At 43.3% G+C, this 22,745-nt stretch overlaps 1 protein-coding gene across 3 annotated transcripts in view; it reads right to left on the reverse strand.

Moving 5' to 3' along the window:
• Positions 1-22,745, reverse strand: part of LOC120989755 — a 329,530-nt gene that overhangs the window by 218,112 nt on the left and 88,673 nt on the right. Inside the window, exons 7-8 of one of the 3 annotated variants that reach the window (XM_040418047.1) lie at positions 18,902-18,962; positions 17,099-17,172 (exon numbers count right to left, since the gene is read on the reverse strand). The exons of 1 other annotated variant lie outside the window; for it this stretch is intronic. In XM_040418047.1, coding sequence (XP_040273981.1) covers positions 17,099-17,172; positions 18,902-18,962 — 135 coding nt within the window. Of the gene's footprint in view, positions 1-17,098; positions 17,173-18,901; positions 18,963-22,745 lie in introns of those variants that run through there. One more of the 3 variants, XM_040418050.1, reaches the window with a different exon arrangement.

A 22,745-nucleotide genomic window follows, 5' to 3' on the forward strand; every position in this document is an offset into this window, starting at 1 on the left:
TATGTTGCCTGCAGGAAACGCATTTGACCAATGATAATGTTCAGTGGCTGAACAAGAACTGGGTGGGTCATGTGGTACATGCAATCCATTCCTCTCATTCCAGGGGTTTAAGTGTGATTGTGCATAAAAGTATTAGATATGAACATATGCAGCAATGTGTGGATGCTGAGGGCAGGTATGTATGTGTTGTGTGTAAGATTGATGGGATCCAGGTGGTGTTGGTGTCAGTGTATGTGCCTCCACCGTTTGCTTCTCCCCTGATACGGGATATTATGACCTTTGTGGCGGACTTCCCTGGGTTACCATGGCTACTAGTAGGGGACTTCAATTGCACACCGAATGACTCCTTAGATAGATGTCGGGTGGAAGGATCAGGTGGATCACCGGGGAGTGTTGCTCTAAAGAATATTATGAATGAAACCGGTGTATTTGATGTATGAAGACTGCGTAACCCTGATAGACGCGAATTTTCGTGTAGATCTGCTACACATCATTCATTATCGCACATAGACCTGGCTTTGGTTAATAATGTTATGCTACCACTGATTAGGGATATTGTTTATCACCCTCGGTCGTTGTCTGACCATTCTTTGGTGCAGATTGACTTGTGCCTGGGGGTGCTCAGACAGGGACCGAGGTTGTGGAAATGTAACCCACATTGGCTAAATGTACTAGATGACCTATCCGGGGTTTCTCTGGAGGTCAGGGAGTACTTTGCTATCAATGGAGGGACGGCTACAATACACGGAGTCTGGGATGCCATGAAAGCGTTCTGATAAAAGAAATTAGTAAGCATAAATCTAAGGCCAGAGAGGCTGATGTTAAAGCTCATGTACAAGTGACCGAGGCCGAACGGGTGTTTGGTAGATCCCCTACTCTGGCTAATAGTGAAGTGCTGGCGGTAGCTCAGGAACAGTTGAGGTGTCATTTATTGCAGGCCGCAGAGAGGAAACGTAGTTTTTACCGCCAAAGATCTTTTGAGGAGGGGGAGAAGGTAGGTCATCTGCTGTCAGTCGTTTCTCAGGCACAGAGGGGTTCCTCCTGTATACAGGAACTGAGGGATGGAACTGGGAATAGTAGCCAGGACACGAAAGGGATATTAGACATTCTAAAAAGTTTTTATGTGTCTCTATACGCTTCCACTGTCTCTAGCTCTGAGGAGGCTTTGTCCGCCTTCTTGGCAGAGGCACAGTTATCAGACGAAGATAGGGAGAGATTAGAAGAGCAGATCTCACTTGAGGAGCTGGAGGCCGCTCTTGGGGAGATGGCGAATGGTAAGGCTCAGGGGGCAGATGGCCTACCAGTGGAGGTATATAAAAAGTTACAGGGGGTACTCCTCCCCGAGTTGCTCAAGGTCTTGGAACATTCACTGGAGGCGGGTTCGCTACCACATTCTATGCAGGAAGCTATCATTGTAGTTATTCTTAAGTCTGGGAAGGATCCCAAATTTCCTGATTCTTATAAACCAATTTCGCTTTTAACAGCGGATGTGAAGCTCCTAGCGAAGGTGTTGGCGAACAGGTTGTCCAGAGTGATTCTGACTATTGTGCACCCGGATCAAACAGGCTTTATGCCTGGGAAATCGACTGCCATAAATATCCGCAGATTATATGCTAGCCTGAATATTCCGGCCGATAATTGTGGGGACAGGGCCTTACTAGCGCTTGACGCCGCCAAGGCGTTCAATAGTGTTGAGTGGAACTACCTGTGGGGGATCTTGAGAGTCATGGGCTTCGGTGAGCGGTTCATTCGGTGGGTGAGGGTGCTGTACTCGAGCCCCAGGGCAGGAATTAGAGCTAATGGAGGGCTGTCGGATAGCTTCGCTTTGGCCAGAGGCACCAGACAGGGGTGCCCACTGTCGCCCTTGCTGTTTGCTCTAGCAATTGAGCCACTTGCGGCCCTTATTCGCCTGTCACCTCATATTGTGGGGTTTAGATATGGTGAGATGCAAAATAAAGTGGCTATGTATGCTGATGACACTGTTATTCTTGGGCGACACTGGGAATTCTCTGGATGCAGCCATGGCTCTAATAGATTTGGGGGCTTCTCTGGGCTTCGGATAAATTGGCAGAAGTCTGCTTTGATGCCGGTAGATGGGCAGGCCCTTTCAGGTGGGCGAGTCAATAGTTTGGTACCCTGGGTAGGTAAATTTAAATATTTAGGGTTGTATATAACACCTAGACTGTTGGATTTTGAAGAACTTAATTTAACCCTGTTGCTAGCTACTTTTAGGCTAAAAGGTAAGGACATGGTGTAGACTCTTTATCGGCAGTGGGTAGAGTAAACCTTTTAAAAATGGTGATGATGCCCCAGCTGCTTTATGTATTGAACAATGCCCCCGTGTGGATTCCTTTGGATAGATTTAGGAAAATACATTCGATGTTCAGAGATCTTATCTGGAAGTACGGCCAAGCTAGGATTAAGCTGGAGACGTTGCAATACCCTAAGACTGAAGGAGGTTTTCCTGTTCCCAATGCCTGGATCTATTTCTTAGCCTCCCAGTGTCAGCACTTTAAGGGCTGGATTGACTTCCAGGTGCCGGATGTGACGGGAAGGATACTGCAGCACTGGTTGGGCAGTCGGGACCTTATGTGTATACTGGAGGGGTCGGGAATGTATGTGGGGAGAGAGAAGGTATCGCTCATTGAACTCATGAAGAAAGTCTGGGCGAAGGTGAAACAGATTAGAGGTGTGGGTGGAGTAGGTGAACTTTCCCCAGTCTGGAACAATAACTTGTTGCCAGAATTCTTATCTCTGTCAGGACTCCGGAACTGGGAATCTCATGAGGTAATGAGGATAGGTCAACGGACTGAGGGTAATGTATTTAAATCTTTTCAGGGTTTGCAGCAGGAATTTAATATCCCAGGGTTTGGTTTTATCAGTATCTGCAATTGAGGCACGCCTATGAGGTCACGGTGAGGAAAGGTTGTATTATAGCTAAAATGGATGTGGTTCACAAATTGGTTCTCCCAGTTGGGGGGGGGGGAGGAGAGAGGATTGATATCTCAGGTATACAGGGAGTGCAGAATTATTAGGCAAGTTGTATTTTTGAGGATTAATTTTATTATTGAACAACCATGTTCTCAATGAACCCAAAAAACTCATTAATATCAAAGCTGAATATTTTTGGAAGTAGTTTTTAGTTTGTTTTTAGTTTTAGCTATTTTAGGGGGATATCTGTGTGTGCAGGTGACTATTACTGTGCATAATTATTAGGCAACTTAACAAAAAACAAATATATACCCATTTCAATTATTTATTTTTACCAGTGAAACCAATATAACATCCCAACATTCACAAATATACATTTCTGACATTCAAAAACAAAACAAAAACAAATCAGTGACCAATATAGCCACCTTTCTTTGCAAGGACACTCAAAAGCCTGCCATCCATTGATTCTGTCAGTGTTTTGATCTGTTCACCATCAACATTGCGTGCAGCAGCAACCACAGCCTCCCAGACACTGTTCAGAGAGGCGTACTGTTTTCCCTCCTTGTAAATCTCACATTTGATGATGGACCACAGGTTCTCAATGGGGTTCAGATCAGGTGAACAAGGAGGCCATGTCATTAGATTTTCTTCTTTTATACCCTTTCTTGCCAGCCACGCTGTGGAGTACTTGGACGCGTGTGATGGAGCATTGTCCTGCATGAAAATCATGTTTTTCTTGAAGGATGCAGACTTCTTCCTGTACCACTGCTTGAAGAAGGTGTCTTCCAGAAACTGGCAGTAGGACTGGGAGTTGAGCTTGACTCCATCCTCAACCCGAAAAGGCCCCACAAGCTCATCTTTGATGATACCAGCCCAAACCAGTACTCCACCTCCACCTTGCTGGCGTCTGAGTCGGACTGGAGCGCTCTGTCCTTTACCAATCCAACCACGGGCCCATCCATCTGGCCCATCAAGACTCACTCTCATTTCATCAGTCCATAAAACCTTAGAAAAATCAGTCTTGAGATATTTCTTGGCCCAGTCTTGACGTTTCAGCTTGTGTGTCTTGTTCAGTGGTGGTCGTCTTTCAGCCTTTCTTACCTTGGCCATGTCTGTGAGTATTGCAACCTTGTGCTTTTGGGCACTCCAGTGATGTTGCAGCTCTGAAATATGGCCAAACTGGTGGCAAGTGGCATCTTGGCAGCTGCACGCTTGACTTTTCTCAGTTCATGGGCAGTTATTTTGCGCCTTGGTTTTTCCACACGCTTCTTGCGACCCTGTTGACTATTTTGAATGAAACGCTTGATTGTTCGATGATCATGCTTCAGAAGCTTTGCAATTTTAAGAGTGCTGCATCCCTCTGCAAGATATCTCACTATTTTTGACTTTTCTGAGCCTGTCAAGTCCTTCTTTTGACCCATTTTGCCAAAGGAAAGGAAGTTGCCTAATAATTATGCACACCTAATATAGGGTGTTGATGTCATTAGACCACACCCCTTCTCATTACAGAGATGCACATCACCTAATATGCTTAATTGGTAGTAGGCTTTCGAGCCTATACAGCTTGGAGTAAGACAACATGCATAAAGAGGATGATGTGGTCAAAATACTCATTTGCCTAATAATTCTGCACTCCCTGTATACTCTTTTACTAGACGAATTTTTAAAAGGGTTCCAACTTACAAGGATGAGGAAATGGGAGGATGATCTGGGGGATATTTCTAAAGATCAGTGTGAAGATATAGTGGAGGTAGTTCCCAGAGTGTCTTTAAGCGAACAGGGCAAGTTGTCACAATTATTCATCATCCACAGAGTATATAAAACTCCGGTATTTTTACGGAAAGTTGGTGTTAGAACTGATGATAAATGTCCAAAGTGTATGGAGGAAGGAGCAGATCTACTGCATATGCTTTGGTCTTGTCCAGTGATAAGTAGTTTCTGGGACGGAGTGTTGACTGATTAATCTCAACCTGGAGCTGAGGTTGCAAAAGGACCCTAAGGTATGTGTGCTTATGTGACTGATATTGGAGGGAGCGAGCTGGTAAAGGTGGCAGTGGGGAGGCTGCTGTATGTGGCTAGGAAGTTGGTGGCGCAGAGGTGGATCCAGGGGAGTCCGCCAACATCGGAGGAGTTTGTGAGAAAGGTGCATGATATGTTGACATTGGAAAGGGGGGTGTTTGCTAGGAGAGGATGTCCTCAGAAGTTTGAGAAGTTGTGGAATGAATGGTTGTCTCATACTCATGTTGTAATATAGGATATTTTGGAGATATTTGCGCTCTGATCTATGGGGGGGGAGGGGTTGGAAGTAAGCTATGTTGTGGCCATGTAAATGTGCAATTGCTTTTTCTTGTATGCTTACATTGTATACAGCTATATGGTGATTTTCCCATGATATTGTCATATGCTACTGCTTTATTCTGACTCTGCATTTGTGAATGAAAAGACGAGGACATGTAATGTCATACAATAAGTTAACTTTATTTGATCAATAAAAAACGATTTGATAAAAAAAAAAAAAAGGGGGACCGCAGGAGAGCAGGGGAACACCACGATCCATCATGGTATGCAGCAGGAGTCCTATCTTCATCTCCCTGAACACAGGGAGACCTTTCTACGCCCTGTCCTCTGTAGGGACAGGAAACACTGGTGTTGGGAGGGGGGATTTAAAACTCTCTCTGTTCCTGCTCCTACAGAGGTCAGGGGTCAATCTCCTTGTGTGCCGTCGTGGTGACGATATGGAAACTCAATATTTATTACCCTGTTTCTGTAGTTTACAGAAACACCCCTAATGTGGTTGTAAACTGCTGTAGGGGCACACGGCAGGGCGCAGAAGGAAAGGAAAGCCATATGGTTTTTGGAAGGCAAATTTCACTGGGATAATTATTATTTGCCATGTCACATATGAAGAACCCCTGATGCACCCCTAGAGTAGAAACTCCAAAAAATAGACCCCATTTTGGAAACTGCGGGATAAGGTGGCAGTTTTGTTGGTACTATTTTAGGGTACATATGATTTTTTTGGTTGCTCCATATTACACTTTTTGTGAGGCAAGGTAACAAAAAATAGCCGTTTTGGCACAGTTTATACGTTTTGTTATTTACAATGTTCATCTGACAGGTTAGATCATGTGGTATTTCTATAGAGCAGGTTGTTGCGGACGCAGCGGTTGTTTGTTTCAGTTTTACATAATAAAGCATTTAAAAAAAAAAGATTTTTTAGTGTCCATATTCGGAAAGCCAAAGTTTTTTTTATTTTTTGGGCAACCGTCTTAGGTAGGTGCTCATTTTTTGCGGGATGAAGTGACTTAGATTGGTACTATTCTGGGGGGCCTACGCCTTTCTGATCGCTTGATGTCCACTTAGTCATGTAAGGTGCCAAAAATATTTTTTTTTTAGCACAGTTTTTATTTTATTTTTTTGACAGTGTTCACCTGAGGGGTTAGGTCATGTGATAATTTTACAGAGCCGGTCGATACGGACGCGGTGATACCCAATATGTCTACTATTCTTATTTTACCTTTTTTTTTATTTTATTTTTGGAAAAGGACGCTTTATTATTTTTTTTTACTTGAAACTTTATTTGTTTTTAATATTAAAAAAAAAAAAAAGATTTTTGTACTTACCGTGAAACCCGTTTCTCATTCAATTCATTGGGGGACAAGGCACCATGGGTATAAGACACTAGATATTAAAAAGGTTGGCTCTGCCCAGGTGGGCTATACCCTCTCCACAAACACTAGGCTAATCAGTTTGTACCAATAGCAGTAAGAGAGAAACAAAAGCAAAGAACCAACATGTCCTGGACCGGGGAAGGAAAGAAGAACAGCATTCTGATGACAAAGAGAAATAAAAACAAAGGGTGGGATCTGTGTCCCCCAATGAATTGAACGAGAAACTAATTTTACGATAAGTACAAAAAAATATATATATATATTGTTAATGACATTGGGGACACAGCACCATGGGACATCGCAAAGCAGTCCCCGAAGGTGGGAAGGGTATCTCATGCAAACATTTGGGCGCCCAGGTGCAGGAGAACCCATAGCATGAATTGGTAGAAAGAAAACTAAGGAATGGAGCCGAGAGGCTCCAGGACGAGTCCAAGGGAAAAAAATTGTAGGAGACCGCCAGGATCCCAAGGATTAGTGCATGGGAAGAAAGGCCATATGCAAGAAAGGAACAAAAAGGAAAACGCCCAGCTCCACCAAAAATAAGAAGCTAGAGCAGGGGTAGGCAACCTCCGGCACTCCAGCTGTTCTGAAACTACAATTCCCAGCATGCATACTTCCTCTGCTCTTCTCAGAACTCTCACAGAAATAAATGGAGCATGCTGGGAATTGTAGTTTCACAACAGCTGGAGTGCCGAAGGTTGCTGATCCCTGAGCTAAAGGATAGGGAGCAGGGCTAGATGTCACGCGCAAGAACCAAAAGTTGAACAAGTGTGCATTAGAGAGCCAGAGGAAGGATCTATAAGAGGACATACCCAAAAAGAAAAATTAGACCATGAGGGAACCTGGCAGGAGAGAAAGTGCCTGGAAAAAAGGACAGGAGCAGTCCCAAACCCAGGAAAAAAAAAACTTCCTGGAGACAAGCTAAAGGAAGACCCTGTGGACCACCCCTCCGCAAAAGGAAGGCGATTCCATAAGGCCTGGAAGCAAAGGAACCCGACCAGTAAGAGGACCCGGCAAGGAAAATACTCTGAATTGTCTCAGACCAAAAACACGGCTTGTTTGTGGCAAACACCATGTGAAGGCCAGGGTAGAAAGGAAATAAGGAAGCTGAATGATTGAGAGAAAGAATAGCAAAGACTCACCATGGGAAGGCAGGTGGGAAAAGAGAAACACCCTATGAAAAGGTGGAAACCCAATCCTGCCATAGAAACTTCTGGGGGAGAAAGGGGTCCTAGGTAATGGCCAGGAGAAGAAAACGTAAAGACATGCTTCCCATACAAAAGAGGCGAAAATAGAGCCCCTGAAAAACTGGAACAAAAAATCACTGCGAAATGTAAGACCACAGAAATCCCTGGCCACAAAGTCTGAGGAAAAAAAGGAACCAGTCGCAGGCCCTGGCAATACAAGTGGAGACACACTTGTCAGAGATATTGCAGTAGAAGAGACAGGACTCCAAATAGCCTAAGGAGGAACAGTTCTCAAATCGAGGAAAAGATCCATCCTCGAAGTGGCCAATACGAATGTAAATTGCAAATTGGAGCAACAAACTCCCAGGTATCAGGATCTGAACCTGGGGAGACGGGAAGAGAGGTTAGAATCTCAAGAGGGAAACAAGCCTATGGGGACCCAGGAGAGAAAAGAACCAAACCGGGCCTAAAGAAGCAGCTGTCATACAGGGCATGTGCGGTCAGAGATGCCATGAGTAGCTTCCCCAGAGGGAATCGGCCAGCTAGATGGTCTAAGAATCATTGGGGCAGGGACTCCAAGCAGGATTATCCAGTCAGAGGCTCAAGTAGGGTCCACAGAACTGGACCACATAAAGACAATAATAGCCAGATTATCAAAAGGAAAAATGAAATATAGCAACCATAGGGGGAAAAAAACATCAGCCATGGTCAACCAACCATCCCAAGTGTAGTGACTAGCATACAGTATGATACTGCCCCGGAAGGGGCAAGTACAGCACCCTGGATTTGTAAAAGAATCGCCAGACATCCATATGTCAGAAAAGGATGCAGAATTCGCCAGGGGAAGCCGGGAGAGACTACACTGACCTGTAGAAACCAGCAGAGCAGAATGAAACCCCCAAGGAAGGGGGAAGAAACTGACAGGTGCAAACAACGGCAAGGCACAAGCGAACAGCACTTCTGTCATGTAGCACACTAATCAGAGAGTACCAAGAACGCTTGAACCATGGAAGAACTACGGAACCGTGTCCCATACCAAAATGAGCAGCAGGAAATTCCACCCACCAAGTAGGTGTGTGGCGATCACTAGTCCTGTCATAGCCATATTAGAGAGGACTTCCAGCGATGACCCGAAAACCGCAGTAGCGGCTGGTGCTCACAATGCTTTGGATCCCTGCAGGATAGAACATCTGGTGGTGATCCAGGTACTCTCCCACGACTGGGCCATGTAACTTTGTGAAAACAAAGCAGAGGCAGTAACAACAACGCGAGTACTCCATCCATGAAATAGGGTAACGCCGCTGTGCAGAATACAGTAGTACTTTATAGGGTTGACAAAGAACAAACCTAGCATGATAGCCAACAACCTGCCCATGGCAGAGGGAGTGTGGTTGTCTGGCACATAACAGGACTGAGAAGTCTTGTCAAATGGTGCGTCAAGCAATAAAGTAAAAATCATGCTTAGTACAGGGGCAATGAGAATACTTGGTGCACTCAGAGGGCCTGGTTCAAGAGGTACTGCACAGAGTGTCAGATCTAAAAAGGCCAGCAATATACTGGATCAAACAATTGCAACTCTACTCTGCCCAAGAAGGGGGGGGAACATATGGTTACCAGGTACATACTAGAACCAGGATGGTTTGTCGGATACAGCGCCTTGAGATAGTACAATTACACCACCGAGAACGATGGTAATGGGTGCGAGATGCATACTAGAACCAGAAAAGATTGATGAATACACCGTCTGGAGATGGTACCATCACTCCGCATGAAGAGGGGCAACATGTTTGCCTAGCACACATTAGAGCCAGGAAAGGGTAATACAGGGGCCGTATGGGACACAGATTGTACCAATAGGCCACAGCACTTGGAGATGCTACAAATACTCCGCCTGAGAATGGGAGTAATCTGGCTGCATGGCGCACACTATAATGAGAGTGGAGACATGGCTACATCATCTGGAAATGGTATAGGTACACCACTTGATAAATGAGTAGTATGACTGAGTGATGCACACTAGAACCAGACAGGTGTGATCGCTACAGCATTTGGAGATGGTACAGGAACTTTACCTAATAAAGGAGTAATACGGCTGTGTAGTGCAGACTAAAACCAAACAGGTGTAATGGCTATAGCATCTGGAGATGGTACAGGTACTCCACACTTAGGAAAGGAGCAATGTAGCTGCATGGTGCACACTAGAACCAAACAGGTGCAATGGCTACAGCATCTGAAGATGGCATCTGTACTTCGCATAATAAGGGAGAAATACGCCTGCATGGTGCACATTAGAACCAGACGGGTGAAATGGCTATAGAATCTGAACATGGTACAGGAACTCCGCTTAAAAAGGGAGTAATGTGGTTGCGTGGTGCACACTAGCACCAGGATGGTGTATTGGCTACAGCGTTTGGGGAAAAAATACGGTGGCCTGGAACACTCTCTCTGACTAGGAGGGTGTGTTGAAAAAAGCCCATGGTAATAATGAAATTACTCCAGCTGAAAAGGAGATAGATTGGAACCAGGAAATAAGCCGCAACCAGGGGAGTGCCATCTGAAAAAAAGGGCATACCAACCCTGGAGAGGAGAGGTTCCTCAGTGGACATTTGTCTTTGACCACCCAGAGAGATTATGTATGGTGGAAGACCGCCTGATGCTCTCTTCCGAGTCAGAATCGGTGCCGAGGAGTCCCCCGATGAGGCAGGAGAAAGCTGAGGCGTTTCACTCAGTGTTAGTCCTGTCCTGGGAGGAAACCAGGATGCAGGGGGGGGGGGGAGCGGGACCTATGAGGGGAGACCCTAGGCCACTATTGGACTCTGCCCCCCGATATGGACCAAGGAAGGAAGCAAAGGACTCCTTGGGGGGGGGGGGGGGGGGGGGGGTACGCTGCCGCATAGAAAACTCCTATTGCAGAGATGGGCAAACTGCGGCTTTCTAGCTGTTGACGCCAACAAGGAGAGTTTCCGCTTCGGCGTTTTTGTTTTGTCACTCCCCGTTTCCATAATGTTTTTATTTTTCCATTCACCTCTTTGTGGGGCAACTTCTACTTTCTAATGGCACCATTTATTTTGCATATGATGTAGGGGGAAGCTGGAAAAAATGCAATTCCTCCACAGTTTTCTGGGTATTGGTTTACAGCATTCGTATTCGGTAAAACTGAATTGTGCTCTTCATTCTTCAGCTCAGTACAATTACAGCAATATCATATTTGGAAAGTTTTTTGTGTTTTAACCACCTCCGGACCACTGTACGCACAGACGCGTCCTGGAGGTGGTTGATTCATTCCTCCTGGACGCGCCGGCGCGTCCTCTCGCGAGACGCACACAGGCGCGTCCTCTCGCGAGACGCACACAGGCGCGCGCGCTCACAGGAACGGAAGGTAAGAGAGTTGATCTCCAGCCTGCCAGCGGCGATCGTTCGCTGGCAGGCTGGAGATGTGTTTTTTTTAACCCCTAACAGGTATATTAGACGTTGTTTTGATAACAGCGTCTAATATACCTGCTACCTGGTCCTCTGGTGGTCCCCTTTGTTTGGATCGACCACCAGAGGACACAGGTAGCTCAGTAAAGTAGCACCAAGCACCACTACACTACACTACACTACACTACACCCCCCCCCGTCACTTATTAACCCCTTATTAGCCCCTGATCACCCCATATAGACTCCCTGATCACCCCCCTGTCATTGATCAACCCCCTGTAAAGCTCCATTCAGACGTCCGCATGATTTTTACGGATCCACTGATAGATGGATCGGATCCGCAAAACGCATCCGGACGTCTGAATGAAGCCTTACAGGGGCATGATCAATGACTGTGGTGATCACCCCATATAGACTCCCTGATCACCCCCTGTAAAGCTCCATTTAGATGTCCGCATGATTTTTACGGATGCACTGATAGATGGATCGGATCCGCAAAACGCATCCGGACGTCTGAATGAAGCCTTACAGGGGCATGATCAATGACTGTGGTGATCACCCCATATAGACTCCCTGATCACCCCCCTGTCATTGATTACACCCCTGTCATTGATCACCCCCCTGTAAAGCTCCATTCAGATGTCCGCATGATTTTTACGGATGCACTGATAGATGGATCGGATCCGCAAAACGCATACGGACGTCTGAATGAAGCCTTACAGGGGCGTGATTAATGACTGTGGTGATCACCCCATATAGACTCCCTGATCACCCCCCTGTCATTGATTACCCCCCAGTAAAGCTCCGTTCAGACGTCCGCATGATTTTTACGGATCCACTGATAGATGGATCGGATCCGCAAAACGCATACGGACGTCTGAATGAAGCCTTACACGGGCGTGATCAATGACTGTGGTTATCACCCCATATAGACTCCCTGATCACCCCCCTGTCATTGATCACCCCCCTGTCATTGATCACCCCTCTGTAAGGCTCCATTCAGACATTTTTTTGGCCCAAGTTAGCGGAATTATTTTTTTTTCTTACAAAGTCTCATATTCCACTAACTTGTGTCAAAAAATAAAATCTCACATGAACTCACCATACCCCTCACGGAATCCAAATGCGTAAATTTTTTTAGACATTTATATTCCAGACTTCTTCTCACGCTTTAGGGCCCCTAGAATGCCAGGGCAGTATAAATACCCCACATGTGACCCCATTTCGGAAAGAAGACACCCCCAGGTATTCCGTGAGGGGCATATTGAGTCCATGAAAAATTGAAATTTTTGTCCCAAGTTAGCGGAACGGGAGACTTTGTGAGAAAAAAAATTAAAAATATCAATTTCCGCTAACTTGTGCCAAAAAAAAAAAAATTCTATGAACTCGCCATGCCCCTCATTGAATACCTTGGGGTGTCTTCTTTCCAAAATGGGGTCACATGTGGGGTATTTATACTGCCCTGGCATTCTAGGGGCCCCAAAGCGTGAGAAGAAGTCTGGTATCCAAATGTCTAAAAATGCCCTCCTAAAAGGAATTTGGGCACCTTTGCGCATCTAGGCTGCAAAAAAGTGTCACACATCTGGTATCGCCGTACTCAGGAGAAGTTGGGGAATGTGTTTTGGGGTGTCATTTTACATATACCCATGCTGGGTGAGAGAAATATCTTGGTCAAATGCCAACTTTGTATAAAAAAATGGGAAAAGTTGTCTTTTGCCAAGATATTTCTCTCACCCAGCAAGGGTATATGTAAAATGACACCCCAAAACACATTCCCCAACTTCTCCTGAATACGGCGATACCACATGTGTGACACTTTTTTGCAGCCTAGGTGGGCAAAGGGGCCCATATTCCAAAGAGCACCTTTAGGATTTCACAGGTCATTTACCTACTTACCACACATTAGGGCCCCTGGAAAATGCCAGGGCAGTATAACTACCCCACAAGTGACCCCATTTTGGAAAGAAGACACCCCAAGGTATTCCGTGAGGGGCATGGCGAGTTCCTAGAATTTTTTATTTTTTGTCACAAGTTAGTGGAAAATGCTGATTTTTATTTTTTTTTATTTTTTTCATACAAAGTCTCATATTCCACTAACTTGTGACAAAAAATAAAAACTTCCATGAACTCACTATGCCCATCAGCGAATACCTTGGGGTCTCTTCTTTCCAAAATGGGGTCACTTGTGGGGTAGTTATACTGCCCTGGCATTCTAGGGGCCCAAATGTGTGGTAAGGAGTTTGAAATCAAATTCTGTAAAAAATGACCTGTGAAATCCGAAAGGTGCTCTTTGGAAAATGGGCCCCTTTGCCCACCTAGGCTGCAAAAAAGTGTCACACATCTGGTATCTCCGTACTCAGGAGAAGTTGGGGAATGTGTTTTGGGGTGTCATTTTACATATACCCATGCTGGGTGAGAGAAATATCTTGGCAAAAGACAACTTTTCCCATTTTTTTATACAAAGTTGGCATTTGACCAAGATATTTATCTCACCCAGCATGGGTGTATGTAAAAAGACACCCCAAAACACATTCCTCAACTTCTCCTGAATACAGAGATACCAGATGTGTGACACTTTTTTGCAGCCTAGGTGGGCAAAGGGGCCCATATTCCAAAGAGCACCTTTCGGATTTCACAGGTCATTTTTTACAGAATTTGATTTCAAACTCCTTACCACACATTTGGGCCCCTAGAATGCCAGGGCAGTATAACTACCCCACAAGTGACCCCATTTTGGAAAGAAGAGACCCCAAGGTATTTCGTGATGGGCATAGTGAGTTCATAGAAGTTTTTATTTTTTGTCACAAGTTAGTGGAATATGAGACTTTGTAAGAAAAAAAAAAAAAAAAAAAAAAAAAAAATCATTTTCCGCTAACTTGTGACAAAAAATAAAAAGTTCTATGAACTCACTATGCCCATCAGCGAATACCTTAGGGTGTGTACTTTCCGAAATGGGGTCATTTGTGGGGTGTTTGTACTGTCTGGCCATTGTAGAACCTCAGGAAACATGACAGGTGCTCAGAAAGTCAGAGCTGCTTCAAAAAGCGGAAATTCACATTTTTGTACCATAGTTTGTAAACGCTATAACTTTTACCCAAACCATTTTTTTTTTTACCCAAACATTTTTTTTTTTATCAAAGACATGTAGAACAATAAATTTAGAGCAAAATTTATATATGGATGTCGTTTTTTTTGCAAAATTTTACAACTGAAAGTGAAAAATGTCATTTTTTTGCAAAAAAATCGTTAAATTTCAATTAATAACAAAAAAAAGTAAAAATGTCAGCAGCAATGAAATACTACCAAATGAAAGCTCTATTAGTGAGAAGAAAAGGAGGTAAAATTCATTTGGGTGGTAAGTTGCATGACCGAGCAATAAATGGTGAAAGTAGTGTAGGTCAGAAGTGTAAAAAGTGGCCTGGTCTTTCAGGGTGTTTAAGCACTGGGGGCTGAGGTGGTTAATACTGAAAAAAAAAAAAACTTTGGAAAAATAGTTTTTTCTTTTCATTACCATATTCTGACCGCATAAATTAATTTTTTTATAGTTATGTGTACCAAAGGCTCATTTTTGGTGGGATGTTTATTTTTTCAACTGTTCATTTATTTCTATTCTGATTTTGGCTTTCTGTTTCTGAGATCTGTCATGGGCTCTCACAAGCGGTCCAAAACTGATCAGTTTTGCCCTAATGCATTCTGAAATGAATGCGATCCGCTCAAAATGCATCAGTTTGCCTCCGTTCAGTCACCATTCCGCTCTGGAGGCGGACACCAAAAGGTTTTGCTGTTTTTTAATTATAAAGCAGAGTCTAAAAGGAAAATGACTTATTGGGAATGATATTTAGCCCCATTGGGAACTATATGGACAAAAAACGCATTGACCCGTCAAAAAACGCATGGAAAACGCATCAAAACCGCAAGTGCGGTGTGTTTTTTTTTTTTTTAAATCTGGTCCATATCTTACTAGGAACACTATTATGTGGGAATCCAGTTCATATTTTATTAGGAACTTATGAAGGAGGGATATAAAAGACAGCCAACACTCTATGCAAGTATTACCACTGAGGAAGGAGTAAGGCAACACTCCGAAACACGTTTGGTGCTCAATTTATGGACTTGCATAGTGGGATTATAATCATAATCTACAGCGCTTGGAAAAGGATCAAAAATTAAACAGATTACAAAGACCCGAAAGACACAGCACCTGGAGAGGAACGCCCACAGGATCAAGGAAAAGGCAAGCACTAAATCTTGCTGCAACCAACTAAGGTCCATTGAAAGTGTATGTGCGTGACTCGATATTCACAGTGCCTGGGTCAATGATTATATCTGTGTATGAATAATACAAACAAGTGGGATGCGAAAACTCAAGTTTGACACTATAAAGATTCGACTTGTGTTCTATCCAAAAGAAGGCCGCAACCAGGCCATACCAAACAAGCTACACCACGTGGGACGCTGAACTCAGATCCAGCACGTCATAGTGGAAAACTCCATGTATACTACAGTGCTGGATACAAAAAAGCTAAGTAAAAATTTTGTGATTATCTTTTCATCGAATATGGTTTCCTCCTATTGATTAATACCATCTGAAAACGTGGGACGCCACGAACTGGTTTTAATCGAGAGAGTTCAAGCCGACTATTTAAATTGAAAAACTGAAAAATTGATTTGACAAATTCCCATATTTAATTCACCTTAACCCTTTGTGGTATTGGACATTTTATCTGAAGTTATTCCCCTCTTTTTTACATTGGATATTTTATCTAAGCTTTGTCTCCATTTTATGTACTATATTGTATAACATTGCCTTTATTTTTACGGTGTGTATTAGAATATTCCTATTTTATATTATAGTTGCTTTTTATGTTTTTATTGCTATAGAGGTGTTTAATAAATTGTACTGTTCTAACTTTCGTGTCTCTATGTGACTCCATCTGGCAAGTGCCCTCCTACATCTCTATTACCAAAAGGTTTTGCTGTCCGCCTGACGAAGCGGAGCCAAAAGGATCCGTCCTGACAAACAATGTAAGTCAATGGGGACGGATCCGTTTTTTCTGTCACAATAGAAAACTGATCCGTACCCCATTGACTCTCAATGGTGTTCATGACGGATCCGTCGTGGCTATAGAAGACATAATACAACCGGATCCGTTCATGACGGATGCATGCGGTTGTATTATTGTAACTGAAGCGTTTTTGCAGATGCATGACGGATCCACAAAAAACGCTAATGTGAAAGTAGCCCTAGATTGCAGTTTGTATACAGTAATGGAATTTTATCCATTACCCTATATTACAATTCAGTGCTGCCACCCGCTGCCCTGAATTGTAATGTATAAGTTATAAGCCTAGAAGCCTGGCTCATTACTACAGTGCAACGCCTTCCCTAATCTCTGCCCGGGTGAGGCAGTCCTACTCAACAAGTGTGCGCTTACAGGTTTTCGGCCTTGTGGTTGCATTTGGTCACGTCACCTGAGGTGTTAAATGTCCGCGACCAGCATTACTGCCCATTGAGGACATTAACCGCAGATGTCTGCTCTGGAGCTGGTTCCATCTTTAAAGACTAGGCATCCTCTATACTATTAAGTCAGATGTCAGAAAGGGGTTCAAGTATACACCACAACAGATTTGTATATAAATGTATTTCTATGTAGTCACATATGAAGCATCACATATTCTGCAGCTTTGTACACGGAATGCAATTACTCACATAATGAATGATGTACTATTTTCGAAAAAATCTTTCAATTAGTCACATTTTAGATTTTCAACTCAAAAATTCTTAATATATAAATCATACTTGAGCTTATGGTTTCTAATTCATTAAAGAAACAAAACCCATTGGCACATGACGATGATGGCCATGATGGGTCATATTTGTCTTACCTTTCCGCTTTGTTGCATTACGAAATGACCAGAACGTCCAGTAGCAGTGAATTCTTCATCATCTTCTTCCCTATCTATGTTGGAGGCAAAACCGCAAACAATAGGGATTACATTATACTCACTGACGGTATACTTATCAGGCATTACATCCAACAATACTATTTAACTGGTTGTCCATGTGTTTTTTTTAACCCCTTAACCCTTTCAAGTGGCAATATCCTGTTTTCGTTTTTCACTCCCTACCTTCCCAGAGCCATAACTTTTTTTTTTTTTTTTTTTTTTTTTCACATAGCCATATGAGGGCTTTCTTTGTGCAGGACAAGTTGCACTTTCTATGCCTTACATTTCATTTTGCATAGGATGTAGTGGGAAAGAAATTTCCAATGGGGTGGAATTAGAAAAAGATACAATTCCACCACGGTTTTACAGGTTTTTTTGTATTTTTTTATTGACTTGTGTTCTTCATTCTCCAGGTCAGTACGAATTCAGAGATAACACTTATGTATAGTTTTCCTTGCGTTTTAATACTGAAAAGTTTTTTCTATTCATCACCACATTCTGACCCCATAACTTTTTATAGTTATGTCTATGGAGGTGTGTGTGGGAACTCATTTTTTGCAGGACGATCTGTCGTTTTTGCTAATACTATTTTGGGGTGTGTATGACTTTTTGATCATTAAATTTTTTGGGGAGATAAAGTGATGAAAAAACTGCAAATCAGCAATTTTTTATTTTTTCCGTTACACCATTCACCATATGGTATAACTTTTTTTTATATTTTAATAGTATGGGTGATGCCCATGATTTTTTTGTCTTGTTTATTATTATTTTGGGAAAAGGGAGATAAATGAATTTTGTATGTATGTATGTATGTATGTATGTATGTATGTATGTATGTATATATATATATATATATGTATATATATATATATATATATGTATATATATGTATATATGTGTATATATATATATATATATGTATATATATATATATATGTATATATATATATATATATATATATATATATATATGTATATATATATATATATATATATATATATATATATATATATATATGTATATATATATATATATATATATATATATATATATATATATATATATATATAATTTTATTTTTTTATTTTTTTTGTTAGGTCCCCAAGTGGACCACGACTTGCAATCATCAGATTGCAACTTATACAGAATAATGGAAGTAGCCCCTTTATTCTGTACAGAAATCACTATATCCCAGTTCAGTGCTGCCACCTGCTAGCCTGAACTGGGATATAGTAATAATGAGCCTGGAAACCTAGTACAGCCTCCAGCTCATTATCAGAACAGGGTGCTTTCCCCAATCTCCGCCGGAGCAATGCACGTTCAACCCAAAAGCACACATTTGGGTTTTGGCCTTCTAAGACGCCATGGTCACATTTGAGTATGGCATCTGAGGTGTTAAATGTCCGCAGTCGGCATTACTGCCAATTGTGGATATTAGCCACAGGTGCCTGCTGTATGAAACAGCAGGCACTCAGCAGATAACACTCACTCTGCAGTGGGTGCCATCTTTAAAGACCCAACATACACCGTACATGTACGGCAGATGTCGGGAACGGGTTAAGGACCCAGCCATTTTTTTTTGTTCTCGTGACTGTTGGGGGTTCCAGCGGTAGGACCCCCACCGATCTAATAGTTATCCCCTACCAGAATATTTCTTTAATGGAGCCTGCAATGCCGGATCCAGACATCTCCGACAGACTACTCCCCGCTGAAAAAAAAAAAACTGTGCACTGAATGGATACCTTGAAAATGTTGATGTGGGTCATTTCCACAAGACTTTGATGCAGAACTCTGGGATTTCTTCTATAAAAAAAAAAAAAAAGTAAAAATAAAAAAGCTGCAGAAAACACACAGAAAGTAACTTTATACAAGCTGCGACTAACTAGAACTCCGGTACGGTTCCAAGGTACCACTGGTTTTTTACAGTACAAATTAATTTATGAAGTTATTAAGTGGAGTCAATACATTCTAATACTGTACGGAGCTCCGTATTTTTGCAAATTTCCATTTCTCTACTTTTATAATAGATAGTAATACCTTCAAAAATAGTTATTACTTTACATTCCCCATATGTCTACTTTATGTTTGGATCATTTTGAAAATTACATTTTATTTTTTTGGGATGTAAGGAGGCTTAGAAGTTTAGAAGCAAATCTTAAATTTTTAAGAAAATTTCCAAAATCCAATTTTTTCAGGACCAGTTCAGTTATTAAGTCACTTTCTGGTGCTTACATAATACAAACCACCCATAAATCACCCCATTTTAGAAACTACACCCGTCAAGGTATTCAAAACCGATTTTACAAACTTTGTTAACCCTTTAGGTGTTCCACAAGAATTAAAGGAAAATGTAGATGAAATTTGAGAATTTCACTCTTTTGGCAGATTTTCCATTTTAATCAATTTTTTTCAGCTACCAAAGCAAGGGTTAACAGCCAAACAAAACTCAATATTTATTACCCTGGTTCTGTAGTTTACAGAAACACCCCATATGTGGTCGTAAACTGCTATACGTGCCCACGACAGGGCGCAGAAGGAAAGAAATGCCATATAGTTTTTGGAAGGCAGATTTCACTGGGATAAATTTTAAGTTGCCATGTCACATATGAAGAACCCCTGATGCACCCCTAGAGTAGAAACTCCGGAAAAAAAAGACCCCATTTTGGAAACTACGGGATAAGGTGGCAGTTTTGTTGGTACTATTTTAGGATATATATTATTTTTGGTTGCTCTATAATACACTTTTTGTGAGGCAAGGTAACAAAAAATAGCTGTTTTGGCACAGTTTATACGTTTTGTTTCGTTTTTGATCGCTTGGTATTACACTTTTTGTGATATAAGGTGACAAAAAATTGCTTTTTTGACACAAATATATAATTGTGTATATATATATATATATATATATATATATACACACACACACACACACACACACACACACACACACATATACATACACACACACACACACACAGCAGGTTCTTACAGACGTGGCGATTCCTAATATGTATACTTTTATTTAATAAAGTTTTACACAATAACAGCATTTTTTAAACAAAAAAAAGATTTTTTGTGAACTCACCTATAAAATATCTTTCTCGCTTAGTTCATTGGGGGACACAGGACCGTGGGTATAGCTGCTGCTGCCACTAGGAGGCGACACTAGGCTGAAAAGTGATAACTCCTCCCCTGCTGGCTATACCCCCTCCAGCCTGGAGAGAACATATCAGTTTGTGCCCAAGCAGTAGGAGGAGTAAAAAAAAAAAAAAAAACATATGGAACACCACCAATAACCCAACAAATGCCAGTCGGACCAAACCAGAACTGAGGACCATACTGGCAAATCAACCTCCATTACTTGTGGTAACATAGAAATCAATGGGTGGGAGCAGTGTCCCCCAATGAACTAAGCGAGAAAGATTTTACAGGTGAGTTCACAAAAAAATCTCGTTTTCTCGCTCGTATTATTGGGGGACACAGGACCACGGGACATTCCAAAGCAGTCCACGGGGAGGGAAGAACCACACGCTCATGGAAAACATACTCGCGGAAGCTTAAGACACTGCCGCCTGCAAAACTTTGCGGCCCAGAGCAGCGTCTGCTGATGCAAAAATATGCACCCGGTAGAACCTGGTGAACGTGTGCAAGGAAGACCAAGTCGCTGCCTTACACAGCTGTGAAGCGGAAGCATGGTAGAAAAGAGTCCAAGAAGCGCCCACCTCCCTAGTTGAGTGGGCTGTAATACCAAAGGACGGTGCCTTGCCCCGGGAGTAGTATGCCTCAGCAATTGCCAAACGAATCCACCTGGTAGTCGTCACCTTGGGAGGCCGCCAATCCTTTGCGAGGACCTTCAGGAATAACTAACAGAGTCCGCACAGCGGAACGAACTAGAAATGGATAAGTAAATCCTCAGAGCCCACATCCCACTGATGGAGAGCTTGCTCCCTAGGATGTGAGGGAGAGGGACAGAACGAAGAGAGAACAATGTCTTCATTGACATGGAAGGCAGAGACTACCTTCGGCTGAAAAGAAGGCACCGGCGGAGCACTGCCTTATCTTGGTGCAGAATAAGAAGCAGCTCCTTATAAGAAAGCGCCGCCAAATGCGAAACACGCCTGATGGATGTGATCACAACCAGGAAAGTAATACGGAGGAAAACTGCGTCCAGGGGCTCAAAAGGAGCCGATCGGAGGGTAACAAGGACAAGGTTTAAGTCCCCAGAGGGTAAGGGGAGGCGATACGGAGGAACAGTGTCAGCCACCCCTTGTAGAAAGGTCTTGACCGGGGCCTGTTCTGCTAAAGAACGCTGGAAATTTTTTTTAAAGCGTCGACACCTGTCCCTTTAAGGTACTAAGAGCAAGACCCAAATTCAGACCTGATTGCAGAAAGGAAAGTATGGTGGAAGTGAGAAGAGCAGTGGAAAAAGGCCACATTCCTTTACAGAAGCCCAGAAAGGACCCCCAAGTTCTATAACAATCTTGGATGAAACTGGTTTCCTGGCCTTAATCATGGTGTGGATGACCTTGTGAGGGAAACCCCGCTGCTTTAGAATGTCGGTTTCCACAGCCATGCCGTCAAACGTAGCGACTCTAAATGCAAGTGGAAGTCAGGTCCTTGAGAGAGAAGATTGACTAAGGGCGGAAGAGGCCACGGCGCGTCTCCTAGAAGGAGGATGCTCTCAACGTCCACGCGCGACAGGGCCAATCCAGAGCGATGAGAATCGTCTGGATGCCCTCCATCCTGATCCTGGGCAGGAGGTGAATAGGAGGGAATACGTACAGTAGAGAGAACCAGTCTCATAGCGCCACCAGTGCGTCTACGGCGCACGCTCGGGGATCTCTTGTCTGAGAGAAAAAGGCGGGGAGCTTGTTGTTGAGCTTGGATGCCATCAAGTCCACTTCCGGTTGACCCCAATAAAGACAAATGGCGTCAAACACCTCAGGGTGTAGGGACCACCCTCCCGACTGAGGAAATCCACCGTGCAATTCTCCACTCCCGGAATGTAGACCGCAGATAGAGCTGGAACATGCGTCTCCGCCCACTGCCGGATTCTGGCAGATTCCTCCATCACCGCTTGACTGCGGGCTCCCCCTTGATGATTGATGTAAGCCATAGCCATAGCGTTGTCTGACTAGATCCGAATCAGCCGGCCCTCAGGAGAGGGGTCCAATGGAGGAGGGACAGATGAATGGCAGTTGGATGTTCATTGGCAGTATGGATTCCGACTGAGACCATACGCCTTGGACTGTCTGGGGCGGGAAGACTCCTCCCCATCCCTGAGGACTGGCATCGGTTGTTATCACCGTCCATGAGTCCGAGAGAAAAGATTTCCCAGACTCCAAAGTTTGGGCCGAGAGCCACCACCTGAGTGCCGAACGCACCCTTGGGGCCAAAACGATGTGACGGTCAAAGGATTCCGGTGACTTGCCCAGGATGACAAAATCGCCCGATGAAGGGGACGGGTGTAAAACTGTGCAAACAGAACTGCCTCAAAAGGAAGCGACCATTGTACCCAAGACCTTCATATAAAACCGGATTGATGTGCACCTGCGCCGGAGGAGAAGCGGACCAACCGCAGGAGGGCTA

This window comes from Bufo bufo, chromosome 2 (genome assembly GCF_905171765.1).
Source record: "Bufo bufo chromosome 2, aBufBuf1.1, whole genome shotgun sequence".
Taxonomy (NCBI): domain Eukaryota; kingdom Metazoa; phylum Chordata; class Amphibia; order Anura; family Bufonidae; genus Bufo; species Bufo bufo.